This window comes from Eriocheir sinensis, chromosome 27 (genome assembly GCF_024679095.1).
Source record: "Eriocheir sinensis breed Jianghai 21 chromosome 27, ASM2467909v1, whole genome shotgun sequence".
Taxonomy (NCBI): Eukaryota; Metazoa; Arthropoda; class Malacostraca; order Decapoda; family Varunidae; genus Eriocheir; species Eriocheir sinensis.
This window is the reverse complement of record NC_066535.1, coordinates 1,651,627-1,669,706: the sequence shown is the minus strand read 5'-3', so window position 1 is coordinate 1,669,706 and position 18,080 is coordinate 1,651,627. Positions and strand designations below refer to the sequence as shown.

At 43.1% G+C, this 18,080-nt stretch overlaps 1 protein-coding gene across 4 annotated transcripts; it reads right to left on the bottom strand.

Annotated features, from left to right (window-relative positions):
• Positions 1-2,236: 2,236 nt before the first annotated feature.
• Positions 2,237-13,265, bottom strand: LOC127003976 (uncharacterized). 4 transcript variants are annotated; one of them, XM_050871053.1, is made up of 6 exons: positions 13,219-13,238; positions 10,771-10,868; positions 7,871-8,107; positions 3,651-3,835; positions 3,011-3,283; positions 2,237-2,500 (listed from the first exon to the last, which is right to left on the bottom strand). In XM_050871053.1, exons 3-6 carry the CDS (start codon positions 8,061-8,063, stop codon positions 2,333-2,335), a joined length of 819 nt encoding a protein of 272 aa, XP_050727010.1. In that variant the 5' UTR covers positions 8,064-8,107; positions 10,771-10,868; positions 13,219-13,238; the 3' UTR covers positions 2,237-2,332. The 4 variants fall into 4 exon arrangements, with proteins under 4 accessions (XP_050727010.1, XP_050727012.1, XP_050727009.1 ...); XM_050871055.1 differs by lacking the exon at positions 10,771-10,868 and having other exon boundaries at positions 13,175-13,265; XM_050871052.1 differs by lacking the exon at positions 10,771-10,868 and having other exon boundaries at positions 13,163-13,255.
• Between the last annotated feature and the right edge of the window lie 4,815 nt (positions 13,266-18,080).

The window sequence follows — 18,080 nt, the reverse complement described above, 5'->3', positions numbered from 1 at the left end:
CGTCCTTCGCATTTACTAAAACTGCAACGACAGCTGATTCAATACCGTCCAGTTTGGCTCCAGGGATACAGAAACGATGCCGTGTCAATGTATTCCGACCGCAAAACTCCGTAAGTTGGCCTCTCACCACACTATCGCCAACTAAGTTGACTTTAGTAGTCAGTTTGCCCATGCCAGGAAATAACGTCTGGTTCGTACAAGTGACAGCTGGTAGAATGGTCTTATGATTTCTTTTGGAAGGGCGCGAGATACAAGAGCGAGCGCGGGCGAAGGTGGGTTTGGAAGTTGTGGTGGTGATAGTAGTGGGTGGTTGGGGAAGGGTGGAGGGTGAGGTGTGGATGGAGGGAGATGTGGTATCAGAAGTGGAGGAGGAGGAGGAGGTTGAGTTCGTGTTTGAGGTGGAAGTGGAGGATGGAATGGTGATGAGGATAGGGGAGGAGTCAAGGGTGTTGGGGGGAGAGGAAGGGAGAGCGGGAGAATGGGGAGTGGTACTGTGGATGGAGGTGGATGAGGTAGGAAGGGAGGTGGATGGGGTAGAAGGAATGGTAAGGATGGCGGTTGGTTCAGGCGTGGCAGAGGAGTGGGGTGGTTGAGGCGAGGCAGAGATCATGTTGGAGGTGGAAGGGGAAGATGGAGGGGTGATGAGGATAGGGGAGGAGTCAAGGGTGGTGAAGGGAGAAGAGAGTGGGAGTGGATGAGGTAGCAAGGGAGGTGGATGGGGCGGAAGGAATAGTAAGGATGGAGGCGGGTTTAGGCGAGGCAGAGGAGGAGGAGGAGGTATGTAATTGGGTCAGAACGTCAGAATATGAGTTTGAGGAGGAGGAAGCTGGAGTGGGAAGGGCGGGGAACGACGTCACAACTTCCCATATCAGTGCATTTGAGCGTTTCAGCTCATCGTTTATCGAGCGAAGTGCTTGGATACGCGAGTCCAAGACACAATATTTACATTTAGAGTCGCTGAGTTGGAAGTGGATCGCGGCAAATCTCTGCGAACAATTACCGCAAGTGAAATATTTGGGCATGGTTACAATTCCTTTTTTCTTTTTTTCTGTAGCAAAAAACTTTAGCTAAGATATATTTAGAAACCGCGTGGGTGGCTTGCTGAATACCAGGAAGGAGTTCAACTGAACACCTGGAAGGAGTTAGGTAGGGGTCGGGTGGAGTCCCGCGGGGGGTAATTAGTTGGACGGCAGAGAGGCTTGTTTAGTTAAAGGAGGAGGAGGAGGAGGAGGAGGAAATAATTAGAGGAGGAGGAGAAGGAGATAGTTAAAGAGGAGGCGGAGGAGGAAATATGGGTTTGGGCGGAGAAAGAGGAGTAGGGAAGGTGATTAAAATAGAAACACCTGTGTTGATTAAGATTATTTAAGGAGTGCCGGGTGGCTTCCTTCGTAAAGCCCTCGGTGGCTGTGGGATATGGGCGGGTGTGTGAACACCTGGGTCTTGGTGTGTGAACACCTGACTGTCTTGGTGAGGGATTGCCGGTGAAAATATTAGCCGACCTCACTAATCCTGGAAAATTTCAGACTTAACGGGCGTTACCAGGAGTAATTATACCCCTGGGAAGGATAGTAGTCAAAGGCAAAAACAAAAAATTAAGCCCACAAGGCGCTGCTCCAGTGAAGAAAATAGAACAAGAGGTCAAAAAGAATGGGTCAGTTTCGGATGGATAAGCTTTTTGATATTCCCCTCTTGTAAAAGTTCGTCACAGCCATAGTCGGTTCACCCATGTCTGAGGTGTGCATTATCGTGCGCTGGCAACCTATTGTCCCACGGTGTCTCCGATTGCGTGGATAATATATCATAGACTACGCATAGAAAACAGTCGCCAGAGTCAATAATATCCAGGTAAAAATAACAAATACCATCAATTATTGTCAATTTTGAGTTAAAAATATTAATAATGTCGCAACCACCTGTTTTGTTAATTTACAAGATCGCTGATTATAATTTATAATTATTAAACAGCCTTGGAGCTGTCCGCCACCAAGAATATTAGCAGGATTTATATTAACAAAACAGATGTTTGGGACAATACTAATATTTTTTTACTCAAAATCATTTACAATTGATGGTATTTGTTATTGATATATTATCCACGCAATCGGACACGCAGTGGGAGAACAGCTGCCAACGCACGATAATGCACACCTCAGACTTGGGTGAACCGACTTTAGGAGCTAATACTGACGTAGGAAGGCTGTTCCAAAGTTGCGAAAGGAATGAAATGATAATGATGCTGGTTAACTCTTGTATATATAGTAGCTGTTGCAAAGAAGGTAAGGAGGAAGATCAGGGTAGTATCGGTGGTGATGCCCACAGGATGGGTGAAGCACTAGACGGCAGATGTGCTCATAGCCGCTGTGGTCGTGGAGTTGGCGGGGTAAGAGGTTATGATAGTCTCTATGATGGCTTCCTGCAGCACCGTGACGGCCAAACTGAATCCAACGCTTCTCACACGCACCTCGAAAAGCTGCGTGGGGTCCACACTCTCGAAGACGACCTGCGGAAGGGTAGATGCTTATGACTAGGGCATAATTGAAGGAACAATGGATCACAATCAACAGTTCTGTTGGTCCTTATCATTGTCACTCAAGGTGTTGGTTGCTTGGGTAAAGGGAATACATTAAAACGTGTTGTTTACCGATATTTGAGCAGTGAAATGTCGTTTCCATGAATTTTTAGATCAACATAATTTAATCAATGACAACCAGTCACTTATAGTATCAGTATTATTATAATATTTATTCTTTCTTTACTCCAAGAAATTGGAAAGTGTGTGAATGCGCTGATTTGGAGTGTCACGTGGAGGCTGCCGAAAGTAGCCGGCATGCCTCGCCTGGGCGGCAGGGCGCAATGGACTTAGCCCCCACTGAGCCCATCATCTGACACCCCACCTAGCGGCTCCATGACTCCCACCACCACCACTACTGCCTTCACCATTACTACAACGACTTTGGCGCCAGGTAAGCTACTATACATCAAAACCATCATCATAATTTATTTTACTTACCACAACAACCACCGCCGTCTCGTTATCCAATGTGGTAGCCGCTAGTAATGCAGGAGACCTCTGTCTTCCTGAAAGAAAGGTAGCCGTGTTCTGCAGTGTACCGCCGTAGGCACAAAGGTCGTTCTCGTATCTGGGGATGTCAAGCTGCACTGTTTGCGGTGGGGAGGAACCGTCTAGGGTGAGCTTCACTTCAAGGCCGGCGGGGTTAGCAGGACTGCTGGCGAGGGTGAGGTTCTGATCGGGGAACGTACACTGCCGACTGCTATAGATGCCCTGGTGGAAAAACATACATAAAAAATATAACGTACTTCAGTTGAAGAGATAAGAAAGGAAATCTTGATTATAATGAGTAGGAGGAGTTGCTCTCTTTTACAAAGAGGTGATAATTGTTAAGATATGAATATTGAAATGTTTTGACGAGAGTAGTTGTTAGAGATGAAGATGCGTAAAGTGAAAAGTTAATGAAAACTTGGAAAAGGTAAAAAAATATTCGAGAAATACTAAGTGACAAAGTCGAAAGCTGATATGAAAATGTGATTCTGAAGTTTTAAATGCCAAATTAGAGCAAAATGAATGTATAAGGCTATGGGGAAAAACAAGTACGAGCGCGGTCATTTAAACGAAAAGTACTTCAACTCACGCATAGAGGCACCTCAGGGCTCCACTGAAGATCGTTGTTGCAAGTGACAGTGAAGGACGGGGAGCCGCCGGGGAAGAAGAGAGGCGCATGACAGAAATAATCCACCTCAGTGCCAGGGACAGCCGACCCCAGGAAGGTGGTTGTGGCATTATTCAATGTTGAAGGCGGCTCGCACTCAGTTTTGGCTGCGGTGAGAATTGGGAATTTGAACATGAAAGGGGACGTGAAGCAAGAAGCGATGAAGTGTTTCGTTTGTTAAATACATACGTAGGAATACATACATAGGAAGAACAGGCACCAGAAGACCTGGCTGTCTATGGCGAGGGTGTCTGTCTACTACCGCTACTATTAGTAATCTACGTGTGGTAGGACAGGATAGAATAGATGAAGGCTCCTCCCCACCCACCTCTTCCTCTGGCACCGTGCCGGCAGGAAATAATTAGAAGAGAACACCATGTGCCTTTAATCAAGGAAAAAAGGGACATGGAAATAATACAGTAAAGAGAGAAATAAGAGGAAATTACTCTCCTTAACCTTACGCTACTGGTGACCTAAGTTGTGGGGGAAAGTATTAACAAAGTCTTCAGGTTGGAGCCGTGCTGCAGTGTGCCTGAAACTTAGGAAAAGGGTCAGTAAAATCCTATATCCTTGAAGTACTTATCTAATGAAGATTTGATGCTATTGATACTTTGTGAGCTAACTACTGACGGCGGGGGTCTATTCTAGTGATCCCCGACTATATTATTGAAATAACTTATGCGCGCCAATGTGTTACATCTGTTTCCCTTTAACTTCATACCGTGCCTGCATGTTATTGTGTTGGGGTCTCTCTGAAATACACTATCTGGGTTTATGTTTTCGAGTCAATTGAATTTTGAACACTTCGATGAAGTCCCCCGTTAACCTCTGCTTTTTTTGTGTGTGTTTTTTAGGAAAACATATCTAAACGCTTTAAACGCTCGTCATACGGCAAGTTACGGAACGCTAGAATTTGTTTGGTTGCTCGTATCTGTATCTTTTCTAGCAAAACTTGATCTTTGATATAATTCGGTGACCAGAATTGGACGGCATATTCTAGGTGTGGTCTTACAAATGCTGAATATAATCTCTTCATAAGCTCGGGTGATTTATAATCAAAGTTTCTTGAAATTAATCTTAACATCATATTGGTCTTTTTACTCGCCGCTGTACATTGGTCGCTCATTTTAAGTGTTACTGATAATGACACCAAGATCTTTTTCTTGTTTTACTTTGCTGAGCTCATGTCCTTGAATCTGATATTTAAAGTTAGGATTCCTTTCACCTTTGTGCATTACTTTACATTTATCTACGTTGAAACATAGTTGCCACCTGTCGCTCCAGTCGGCAAGTCTTATTAAATCTGATTGAATATTCTCGCAATTTTTACTGTTCGTTACCATACTTCCTAATTTGGTGTCGTTGGCAAATTTGGCTACTTTTGATAGGATATCAATCTCTAAATCGTTCACGTAAATTATGAATAGTGTTGGTCCCAGGACCGATCCTTGGGGCACGCCACTGGTTACGGGTTGCCAATTGGATGCTTCACCTTTGAGAACTACACGCTGTTGTCTATCTGTGAGCCAGTCATGAATCCACGCGCACAGATGGTCACTTATTGCGTGGGAACCCAGTTTTGAAATAAGCCAAACGTCTCCGTGGTCTAGTGGTCAGCGTGCCTGGCTTCTACTCCGCGGGCCCGGGTTAGAAGCCCGGCCCGGGCAGTCGGCGTGCAGCTCACCCAGCTGTTCATCCTCCCTCTCGGGCTGGTCGATAAATGGGTACCTGGGGAAACCTGGGGAAGGTAAACTGTGGTACCCCGGATGTCATACTGGCCCTGTGTCACGGGGTAATGGGCTCTCTCCCACCACAGGCTCAAGGACCAATGTTACGGTGATGAGCACCGAGGCCACGCGCTGCTACAGCGTATGCCCCCAACTTTACCTTTACCTAACGTGGGGAACTTTATCAAACGCTTTCTGAAAGTCAAGGCAAATTATGTCATATTGGGCTCGGGCATCTCAGCTCGAGTATACGTCATTGAAGAAAGTTAATAAGTTGGTGAGGCAAGATCGGTTACTACGAAATTCGTGCTGATTATATCAGTTATCAATTCATTTGTGTCGAGAAAAGTAATCACTTTATCACTGATTATTTTTTCGAATAGTTCAATTAGGACAGACGTAAAGCTGATAGGACGATAATTATTGGCTTGTCTTTCTATCTCCTTTTTTTAAAGATCGGGATAACATTGGCTCTTTTCCACGCAAGGGGCACGCTTGCCTGTGCTAATGACCTGTTGAACATTAACGTTACGGGTAACTCTAGCTGTTGGCTACATTCTTTTAATACGCGAGGAGATAAATTGTCGGGACCCGGAGATTTATTTGGATCTATATTTTGCAAGTACGCATGCACTTCCCTGATATCAATTTTGATCAATGTAAGCTTATGTTCTTCAAGGCCTTGATAAATAATCCTCAGGGCGGGGATTGATGTCATGTTCTCTTATGTGAATACGCTACTGAAGGTTGACTTTAGGACCGACGCCATACCCTTATCATCGCTAACTATGTCGCCATTTTTATTATTATTTTTTTATATAACTGAAAAATAACCTCGGATTATTCTTTGCCTCAAGTGATATTTTCATCTCATACTCCCGTTTCTGTTTTCTGATTTTCCTTTCGCACTCTCTCTTGATGTTGATATAATTAGTATGACCCTGTGAATTGTGTGCCATTTTATATTTCTTATACAGTTTTCTTTTTTCGACGATAATTTTCTGTACGGAATTAGTTATTCACAACGGCTTGTGGTTCTCTGCCCTTCGTGGCTTAATTAAGTGGGATGAATTTCTTTACGCTCGCTGAGATTTGTGCGGTTAAACGATTATACATTTCTTGAACGCTGACGGTATTGAGCAAATGGTTCCAATTTACTGATGCTTATTCTCTTCTTAGGTTCGTAAGATTCGCTTTACTATAGTTAGGTATTAAAAGTCAGTTTTCTCTTGCTTTTGTTTCAATATTTAAGACACATCTGATAATGTTGTGGTCACTGCTTGCAAATGGCTCGTCGACCTCACAGGCATTAATGAGGTGGCTGTCGGTCGTGAAGATTAAATCAATAATGTTGTTTCCTCGTGTCGGCGTGGTAACTGTTTGATAAAGAAATGTGTCCTGCGCAAAGTTTATTAATCTAGAGCCTTCTCTATCGCCAGAGAGGGCAAACCAGTTAACGGTGGAGTTATTGAAGTCACCGCATATTACCGCTTTTCTATTTCTGATAAGGCTATTTATTTCTGATTTAGGAGGTCGGTAAATTAAGTTCAGAATATACTTTTCATTATTAATCGTCACTTGTACATACAAAAAATCATATGCCTCTGTCTCGGTTGTGTGCTGAATGACTTCTAAATTACTTCTCGCATATGTTATTACACCTCCACCCTTTTTGTGTAGACGACACGTAGCAAACGCATTGTAACTATACATTAATAGTCACTTCACTTAATTGATGCTTGTCGCGTGTATTCAACCATGTTTCCGTGATCAAAATGAAGTCGGGTTTTTCAGCAATTGCATGTATTATCAAGTGGCTACGCTTCTGAATAATGCTACGGGCATTTACATACAAGATGTTTGATTTATTCGCCGAGTGTGCACCATATATCAACTGTTGTTTCACTGGAATAGTGCGTCAGACCTGACTATCTACAACTACCTCTACGTCATCACCCACCTGTGTGGCTGTTGATCTGACTGTTGAATAAAGAAGTGGTCACATTCCGTGTGAGTTTATTTTATGCCCAAAATGCTTTACGTTTCGAAATATATCACCCACAGTAGGAATTCATTTAAGAGTTACAGTGAGCTAAAAGGTTTTTGAAAACTTTGCATTCTTTTCTACGCCTCAAACTCAGGGTTCAGGGTCATCAGCAGAAAGGAAAAAAAAAAAAAATCACGCGCTAGATACATATATACGTGATATAATTGCACACCATCTATTGAACGATGGTGACTCAGTTGATACTGGCCACCACTACCATCGCCACCACCACCATCACCACCACCACCACCACCACCACCAAGTTCACTTCACATTTGCATTCCCACACCACTGACTACCCCTCCTATATCTTATCTAATCCCATCACCAAAACATGCATTATTATCACCATGTTAATTACCACCTACCGAGAAAGACTCCAAGAGAAGTAGCCAGACCAATTAAAAGAAGGATGGCAGCAGCTGCAAGAACGAAGGAGGCCTTTTTCCATCGGTCCGTCGTGTCCCTTTCTATGTAGCCCTGCCGAGGTCTCTCATCTGCCTCCGCCTGTGATCGCTCGACGTCAGGTAGCTGACTCTCAGAGTCTTGTTCGGCAGCCATCTCTTCCAATGACTACGTAGATGAAATCTCGTGCTGATGATTGACTGGAATGGTGGCGAGGAAAAGCGCGTCCTGAGTACGAGGAAGAGCAATTCAGTACCCTAAAGAGCTGATTGGATGAGTTAAGAGTTAATTTATCTTTACATATATCAAAATATTGATTTCCAAACTGTGTGGGTCTATGAGGTGGAATAACTTTAATATTTCCCGGTTCCCTGTCGGATATACGAATATTTATGTATTACTGATGCAATGTAAAAAGAAAGGAGCTGATGTAATAAAGTGAAAGACGAACTTATAAGCAGAGAGCAGATTGAGACAGTTGTTAGCTTCTCAACGGAGTATTGACGTGATTGGATGTAAAAAAAAAAAATAAACAAATAAATAAAAATAAAATTGTTTTAAACTAGTTTTTTCTTTCCATTTAAGTAATTACTGACGCTTTTACACAAACAAGTTCAGGTATAGCATAATAATTTTGTAAGAGAACAAAAGGTGTAGATCTGTTGACATCTTTTAACATGTAAAAATAGCTAATCGTGATATATTTTGTGTACATGGTGAGCAAGTTAACTTGCGTATCCAACAATTGATTATTTTGGAGCATGTGGACTTGTAGAGTAAATGAGGGAAGAGGTAAAATTGTTGAACTTGCGAAAAGAGGCAAGCTCAGAGTTTTCCAAGAAACCAGCGAACGGGAAATTGTCCTATAAAAATCGATTGGCGGAAGATTACCCACATGTTGCCCTGTTCCTCAATCAATGCTAACTTCAGCGACTTAGGTCAAGAGGAGTGCCGGGGCTGCATAGGCCAAGTAAGAGTCACTTATCACGGCAGCCACTATAAATAAAATTCGCCTGCGCCACTACCGGACTGCTGTCGTCCAAGAGGCCCCTCAAGAGAGCCTACCGGCACGATGGGCAGCACTTAAAACTATAATGGAGAGATGTTAAACGATATGCTATTGTAACACGAATAATTTTCCTTTTTGAAAAGCATGAAAATTTGATTTTTTTTTATGGGAATAGACATGAGTGGCTGGAACAACAGCAGAACAACTTTTTACCATCCTTTGAAATGAATATGTAACCAAGGAGGTAGGAAGGTCAGCTTGTTACCCAATGGCACCAAGAGACTTTCACTGGTCCAATGTATTTTGGGGCGTTTCCTCATCTGTTCGTTCACTACAACACGAATGGAATGAAGTGCATTTGGTAAGCATATTGATGTCCTAAGCAGACACGATTCGCCTCCGTGGCCTAGTGATTACATTTCTACCTACGAATCCGTGGCCCCAGTTTGATGCCAGGCAGGCCAGTTAGTTCACAGTTCACTTAGTCGTCCAGACCGAAGGACGGAAGGAAGGAATAGGGAAAATTAAGACTGTCTTGTCATATCTGCAGTCCAACTCATGGGCCAGCTGTCACCTGACGAAGGTCCATGGTCCCTCCACGGATGGGGGCGGTGTCACGGGCAAAATTGAGCCTCGGGCAAAATTGTGCCCGGGCATCCACATGCCTCTGTTATCTTAGCTCAAGCTCGTGTATGTGGGGTTCTTTTCGACTGATATGGCGTCTAGAACTAGCATGATCATCATTCTTTATTATGATGACAAAGAACATGTCAAAATTTTCCTCATTAAATAAGAAAGTACATAAAGATCGGCAGCTTTTCCTCGTCGCCAAGCCATCTTCCAGCAGCGCTCCGACACCCATGATCGCACATCCATTTTTCTCAGAAAATAGGATACCAATCACATATACATCAATATATTTCCACAGGTGAATACTTAGGGCATGTTCACACCAAGTTGCGACACCTGAGATTCATTAATAATGACAGGGGAAAGAAAAATATAGGCCCCTGTCATCGACAAAATTGAGCCTCGGGCAGAATTGAGCCTGGGCATATATATGCCTCAGATTTCTTCGCTATTATATATTGTAAGATCGTTCTGTTGACATGTATGGGTAAATTAACGCTCTCTGTATCTACATATAGAAGGAAAACGCAAAATTCTCCCTTGTAAATCAGAAATTACATAAAGTTCGGCAACTTTTCCTCGTCGCCAAGCCATCCTCCACAGCAGGCAGAGGAGGGAGGTCTGGCAATCCCCCGGCCGGGTGTTGCCATACCGCCCACACTTATCATATACCTCTCAAAGGGTGCATATCTCATCATTTTATAAAGAAATGGGCCTCCTCTACTCGCAAAGTTATATTTCAAGTTGAAAAACGCGATTTATAAGCATTTATACGTAAATCTGATAATATTGTTAGCGTTACCGTCAGTTCCGAGGCAGTAGTTATTTAACAACAAATTTAACGTCACACAGAGCGCGGTAAACGTTTGTAGATCCGCGCGCTAACCCGTGACGTCATCGATTAGTTGGTAGTTAAGGCCGCGCGAGCTTTGTGAATCTCGATGTTCTCAAAACTACGAACTAAGGACCCAAAACTACCCACTAAGCCTTTGTGGATCCGGGCCCAGAAGAGCAGTCAGCGTGGAAATATCGATAGAAGATAGAAAGAGAGGCAACATCGCGGCGGAATTTAAGAGGTAGAAGACTATCAGTAGGAGGAGGAGAGCTGATGAGACGAAGAGCATTAGACTCCACTCTGTCCAGAAGAGCTGTGTGAGTGGAGCCTCCCCACACGTGAGATGCATACAGTTGTCCTATGTTATGGAGTTATAGGTTCTTACCGACCTCATACTCAGTGTCAGAAGAAGCGACCAGAGCCGACGCAACGTGCAGCTGAGCGTATACTCCCAACTTCAGAATCCTTTTGTAGCCTGCTACTTTATCTGAAGAGAAAGATGTACAATCAGTGTATCCTGCCTATCCTAACACCCAATTCAGAAAGTTGGCGACCCACATGAAATTTAGCGAAAAAGTAAAGGGTAGCATAAGAAGGAATTGAAATTTTTTGATATCATATGGAGAGATAAGAGGCAAGCAGTATGATTTAGATAACAAAATAATCAATCAGCACTGACATACGCCGAGGGAAGAGTTGTGTCACTTCCGTGTGACGCTATACCCGAGGTCCCTCGGAGCAAGTTTTAATTCAGGCCACCTCATTCCAAGTAGCTCATGGTAGAATTTATCTATTTTCTCAATTCACGAGCTTTGTAAGTGCGCCATATGCCTCCTCTACCTAGTAATCTCTCTTGCAGATACAATCCTGTCAGCAGTGTCGACTTTTTAAGTATCGTGCCAGTACCCATTTAGCTGGAGTTGGCGTTCATGAACTGCAGGTAACAGACCTCGAATCAGTCTCACGATTTGACACTCATGTTAACGACACTCAGTTATTCTGCAAAGACACATATTACCAAAGGCGTCAATTTGCTTCCTAAAGTCACTATTATTGCCAATGTTTCACAGTCAGACATGGATAAGTAAGATACGAGACACGTGCTACTTGAAAATCTGCTTTTATATGGGCTACTGCACAGGTATCGACAACGCCGAGATGTCTTGACGTAACCCACCTTTATTTTGCACAATGATATCATACTTTGTGAAGATTTTGAAGATCTCAATGTTCTCGCCATACGCATGAACACTGTTATTAAGTACAGTGCCCCCTTTGGAACACTTATCCTCGTCTTCAGCGACTGTAATGCTAGTACTGGCGCAGAGAAAGCTATGAGTTACGTGTTGGTCACCATGGCTTTAGTACCAGGAACACCCACAGTTCTCTCCTGAATATTGCGAGATCAGGAAGGTTCAGAGTTGCAGGATTTTTATATCATCGACCTGAGCTACAGCGCTGGCCATTGTATAATGCTGATGAAGATGAAGATTGTATCATTTCATAACGTAAATGCGGTACACTTCTGAGCCACATACGAGCTAGAAGCTATTTTTTACGTAAAGTATCAATTAAGCTTTTGTAAATACTTTAATGAGGTATTCATATATGCCCTTGAATTCACAGTATTTCTTTACATTCATATTAATCCGGTTTCTGAGAGATATGAGACATTCGGATTCGCATTCAAATGCTCACTTTTATTCATTCCATCCAGGCTGTCCTCATGCGTATGCAGGGATAGTCTCAGATTGGTTCAGAGTAGCACGCACCTTAAAGTACCCTGTAGAACAGTGGGATATCTGCAAACATGAACTTCTCCAAGCGCATTGAACAGTGCCTAACTTCTAAGAGTGGTTTGCCTTAAATAATACCGAGAAACGAAGCGCTACTAGGCATGCTGGGAATCAAAATCCCTTGGGAGCAAGCGTGTATATGCGAGGGAAGAGTAGGGGGAGGAGGGGTCGCAGTGGTACTCTGAACAGACGTCAGGAGAAAAAAAAGATGAAAAAGTGATGAATATGTCTCCTGCCCACCCCCACGTGCCCAACTGTCTTTGTGTGTCTGCGGGAAGCGTATCTAAACACACACACACACACACACACACACACACACACACACACACACACACACACACAAATGTCGTGCTTTAGCTAATGAAGAAAACTGTATCTCAGGAAGTAAGTAAGGTAAAGGTGCACGGGTGAATACGCTATGGCTGTACGTGTCTGCGGTGCTCATCACCGATCCGTTGGCCCTTTGAGTCTGTTATGTAACAACCAGTTATCTCGGGACACGGGTCAGTGTAAAATCCGGGATTGCTACAGATTACCTTCCCCTGGTTTCCTTAGGTAACCCTTTTATCGAGCAGCCAGAAAGGAAGATGAACAACTTGGGGAGCTGCACACCGCCGGGCCAGGATTCGAACCCGGGCCCATGGAGTGGTAGCTAACCACTAGAACACGGAGGCGCGTTTCGGGAAGTAGGGAGTTAGATATTCGAAATGCAACAACTTGATTTGAAAACTAGTACAGAACCCCTTACCAAGTGTTATCACAATAAATACGGAACAAACTTCGTCAGAGTTCTCAAAAGTTGAAAAAAAAACATCAAGCAAATCGTGCTTACCAGCAGGCCTCGTTTCTTTAGAACAAGCTTGTGTAGAGGGGGGGGGCGGTTTTTGTTTGTGTATGTAAATACTTTTTTTTTTTTTTTTTTGGAGTGCGTGTGTGTGTGTGTGTGTGTGTGTTTCCCACAGGTTGACTGTTAGAAGGCACATACTCTTATGTTAACCTTGCAAAAGTTTTTTTTTTTTTCTTTTTTCTATCTAGGCTCACGCTGTCCGTAGCTCGCCACCTCGCCTTCTGGGGCTGGTAAAGGACACTGGGGTGAGCGAGTGGGACATTACTCGTTTCAACGCCAGGGATTAGTTCACATCTTCAGGGGACTAGATAAGCGAGATAACATGTCATAAAGACGCAGTTACAACTTTAAAAAAATATAACTCTCTCTCTTTCTCCCAACATAAAAAACGTGATAAGTGTGCACGTGGCCGGTTGGTCTATACAAGGCAGCTCCTGTAAGCCTAACCTCATTTTACCTCACAAGTCATGGAAATATCCAACCTCTTCTGGGATGTATTTATCGTATTGGTACTCACCAAATGACTGCCAAACCTGTTCCACACATCCACGGCTTTATTGGTAAACCACTTATTGCCTATGACTTTGTTGAATCTGAATTTATCCAATCTAAAACCATTGCTACGTGTCCTACCTGACACTTTTACAACCAAATCCCTATTAAGTTAACACCCCCCCATATCAAAGCCCTTCATCCATTTATCAACTTCTGTCAAATCTCCCCATAACCTTCGCCTTTCTAGGGAATGCAGATTTAAATGTTCCAGTCTATCCTCACACGGCAAGTTTCCCACCCCTTGAATAATTTCTGTCGTCCTCCGTACAGAATTTAATATCTTGTTATCCATTCTATCGTAGAGTGACCAGAATTAGATCGCATAATCAAGATGAGATCTAAGAAGTGGTAAGCAAAGTTTGAGGATGACTTCAGCACTCCTATTGCTTACTCTCTTTGAGATGAAACCCAATAGTCCAGGAATTTTAGGAAAATCGACCTAACAAATTAGCAGGAAGGCGAGACCTGGTACACTTGTAAAGTGAACCCTACTGATTAACATATTAAAAGTCCCACTAAATCCAACTTGTGCTCAAGCCGCCATCTTGGAAAATGGCGGCCGATTTTAGATTTTTTTTTAAATAACTCTACAACCGTGTAAGATACCAAATTTTTTCACGAGAGCAATATCATTCTTCATATAAATACAAACATTTCACGTTCCCAAGATTCTTTTGTACGATCAAAAATAAAAGCGTTATGCAAAAAAAAAAAAATCATTTACGAATCAGTGCAAACACGACTTTCAAAATGGGTTTGTGTGTGTGTGTGTGTGTGTGTGTGTGTGTGTGTGTGTGTGTGTGTGTGTGTGTGTGTGTGTGTGTGTGTGTGTGTGTGTGTGCCATTGTGTGTGTGTGTGTGTGTGTGTGTGTGTGTGTGTGTGTGTGTGTGTGTGTGTGTGTGTGTGTGTGTGTGTGTGTGTGTGTGTGTGTGTGTGTGTGTGTGTGTGTGTGTCACGTCTCTGTCTTTGTGTGCTGATAAGCCTCCTGATGTTATGTATATATATATATATATATATATATATATATATATATATATATATATATATATATATATATATATATATATATATATATATATATATATATATATATATATATATATATATATATATATATATATATATATATATATATATATATATATATATATATATATATATATATATATATATATATATATATATATATATATATATATATATATATATATATATATATATATATATATATATATATATATATATATATATATATATATATATATAGTGGGAGGAGGAGGTAGGAAGACACCTACCGAACGGGCGTGAGCTACTCCCGGTGAGGATATATGGGAAGCGAGGAGGGTGCTGAAGCTCTTCAAAGACCCTTCCCATGTCCTCACTAACCGTTTCCCTTTTGTCTCATCAACACCAGAGAGCAGTTCAGCATGCTCTCTAAAGACAGTTCCTTTCTCTTTCTGCACCACACTACATTCACAAAACACACACACGTTTTCCCAAAATTCAAAATACAACATGGCGAAAATGTCCCCGCCTGGGGGGGGGGGACCATAAATTCCCCCAGGGAGGACTTCCCTTCTGGCTGCCGATTTGAGAGGTGTCCTGATAACTCCTCGAGCCTCCTCCTTATCAATTTCTGCAACATTCGCGGTCTCCGTTCTAATTTTCATTCTGTGGAACACCTTCTCTCCTCCTCCAAACCTCACCTTCTCTTCCTCACCGAAACACAGGTTTCTGAGGCTACTGACAGCAACCTCTACTCTGTTCCCTCCTACTATCTCTATCCTAAATTTCAAGCCAAAGCTGGATGTTGCGCCTACGTGCACAACGACATCACTTGCTCTCGTGCCCACGACCTTGACTCTTCTGAATTTTTCACCATCTGGCTAAGACTTCATTGTCATTTTATTACTAAATACATCTGTGCTGTTTATCTCTCACCTAACTCTACTAACTATGTAAAACTCTTCGACTATTTGAACTCTAAGGTGGAGCGCATCTTGACCCACTCTCCCTTCGCTGAAATCTCCTTCTTGGGAGATTTCAATGTTCACCACCAGCTTTGGCTTTCATCCTCTTTCACTGACCAGCCTGGTGAACAAGCCTACAACTTTGCTCTCCTCAACGACCTAGAGCAGTTGGTTCAGCACCCTACTCGTATTCCCGACCGTCTTGGAGACAGGCCCAACATTCTAGACCTCTTCCTTACCTCTAATCCTTCTGCTTACTCTGTCAAACTCTTCTCTCCGTTGGGCTCCTCCGATCATAACCTTATTTCTGTATCCTGTCCTATCGCGCCTGTACATCCTCTGGACCCACCGAGGAGGCGATGCTTTTGGCATTTTGCTTCGGCTCGGTGGGACGACCTGAGGATGTACTTTTCCGATTTCCCGTGGAATGATTACTGCTTCCAGGAGAGAGACCCCTCTGTGTGTGCTCTGCGCATCACAGAGGTGATTGTCTCTGGAATGGAGGCATACATTCCACGTACTTTCTCTACTCCTCATGCTAAAAAGCCTTGGTTTAATCATGCTTGTTCTCGTGCTATTAAAGATAGAGAGGCAGCTCACAAAAAGTTCCAGAGCCTTCGAACTCCCACTAACTTTGATCTATACATTTCAGCCCGGAATCGTGCCAAATCTATTCTCCGACTTACCAAAACTTCTTTTATAAATAGAAAATGTCAACACCTTTATCAGTGACTTAGATACAGGAATTAGTAGTGATGTTAGTAAATTTGCAGATGATACCAAGATCGGTAGAGTAATTGAGTCGGATCAGGACGCTAGTATTCTCCAAGGTGAACTCAACAGATTGTATGACTGGGCGGATAAATGGCAGATGGAGTTCAATGTAGGGAAGTGCAGTATTCTGAGTGTAGGTAGGAACAACCACTCACATAACTATTGCTTAAATGACACTCTCATAAGTAGGTCTGGGTGCGAGAGGGATTTAGGGGTCTTAGTGAGCTCTGATCTCCGTCCAAGGGCACAATGCATTCAAGCTAGAAATCGAGCTAATAGGGTACTGGGATTTATTTCAAGGAGCGTAAGCAACAGAAGCCCCGAAGTCTTCCTCAAACTATATTTAGCATTAGTTAGACCTCATCTTGACAATGCGGTTCAGTTCTGGTCACCTTACTATAGTATGGATATCAAAATGTTAGAATCGGTGCAGAGGAGGATGACTAAGATGATTCAGGGGTTGAGAAACTTGCCATACGAGGAAAGACTCAAACAGTTAAACTTGCATTCTCTAGAAAGGCGAAGGGTGCGTGGAGACATGATCGAGGTTTTTAAATGGATGAAGGGCTTTAATAAGGGAGACATTCATAAGGTTTTGTTGGTAAGAGAACCGGGTAGGACACGAAGTAATGGGTTTAAACTGGATAAAATCAGATTCAACAGGGACATAGGCAAAAATTGGTTTACTAACAGGGTGGTGGATGAGTGGAATAGGCTTAGCAGTCATGTGGTGAGTGCCAATACAATTGTCACATTAAAAAATAGACTAGATAAATTCATGGACAGCGATATTAGGTGGGGTTCGATACACGGGCGCTTAGGGTCAAAGGAGCTGCCTTGTACAGGCCTACCGGCCTCTTGCAGACTCCTGCGTTCTTATGTTCTTATGTTCTTGCTTCTTCTAATTCTTCCCGTGACTTCTGGCATCTAGCCAAAAATATCTCTTCCAATTTCACTTCTTCCTCTTTCCCTCCTCTCCTTAACCCTGACGGCAGCACTGCCGTCTCATCTGTCTCTAAGGCTGAACTCTTCGCTCAGACTTTCTGTAAGAACTCCACCTTGGACGATTCTGGGCATATTCCTCCTACTCATCCCCCCTCTGACTCCTTTATGCCTGTTATTAAGATTCTTCCTAATGATGTTTTCTATGCCCTCTCTGTCCTCAGCTCTGAGAAGTCTTATGGACCGAATGGAGTGCCTCCTATTGTCCTTAAACACTTTGCTTCTGTGCTGACACCCTGCCTGCTCAAAATCTTTCGTCTCTGCCTATCTACATCTATCTTTCCTTCCTGCTGGAAATATGCCTTTGTACAGCCTGTGCCTAAGAAGGGTGACCGCTCCAATCCCTCAAACTACCGCTCAATTGCTTTATTTTCATGTCTATCTAAAGCTTTTGAATCAATCCTTAACCGGAAGATTCAAAAGCACCTTTCCACTTCTAATCTTCTATCTGATCGCCAGTATGGATTCCGCAAGGGGCGTTCTACTGGCGATTTTCTTGCTCTCTTAACTGACTCTTGGTCATCCTCTCTTAGCAGTTTCGGTGAAACTTTCTCTGTTGCGCTAGACATATCGAAAGCCTTCGATAGAGTCTGGCACCAGTGTTCACTTTCTAAACTGCCCTCTTTCGGATTCTATCCCTCTCTCTGTTCCTTTATCTCCAGTTTCCATTCCGGCCGATCTATCTCTGCGGTGGTAGACGGTCACTGCTCTTCCCCTAAACCTATCAACAGTGGCGTTCCACAGGGCTCTGTCC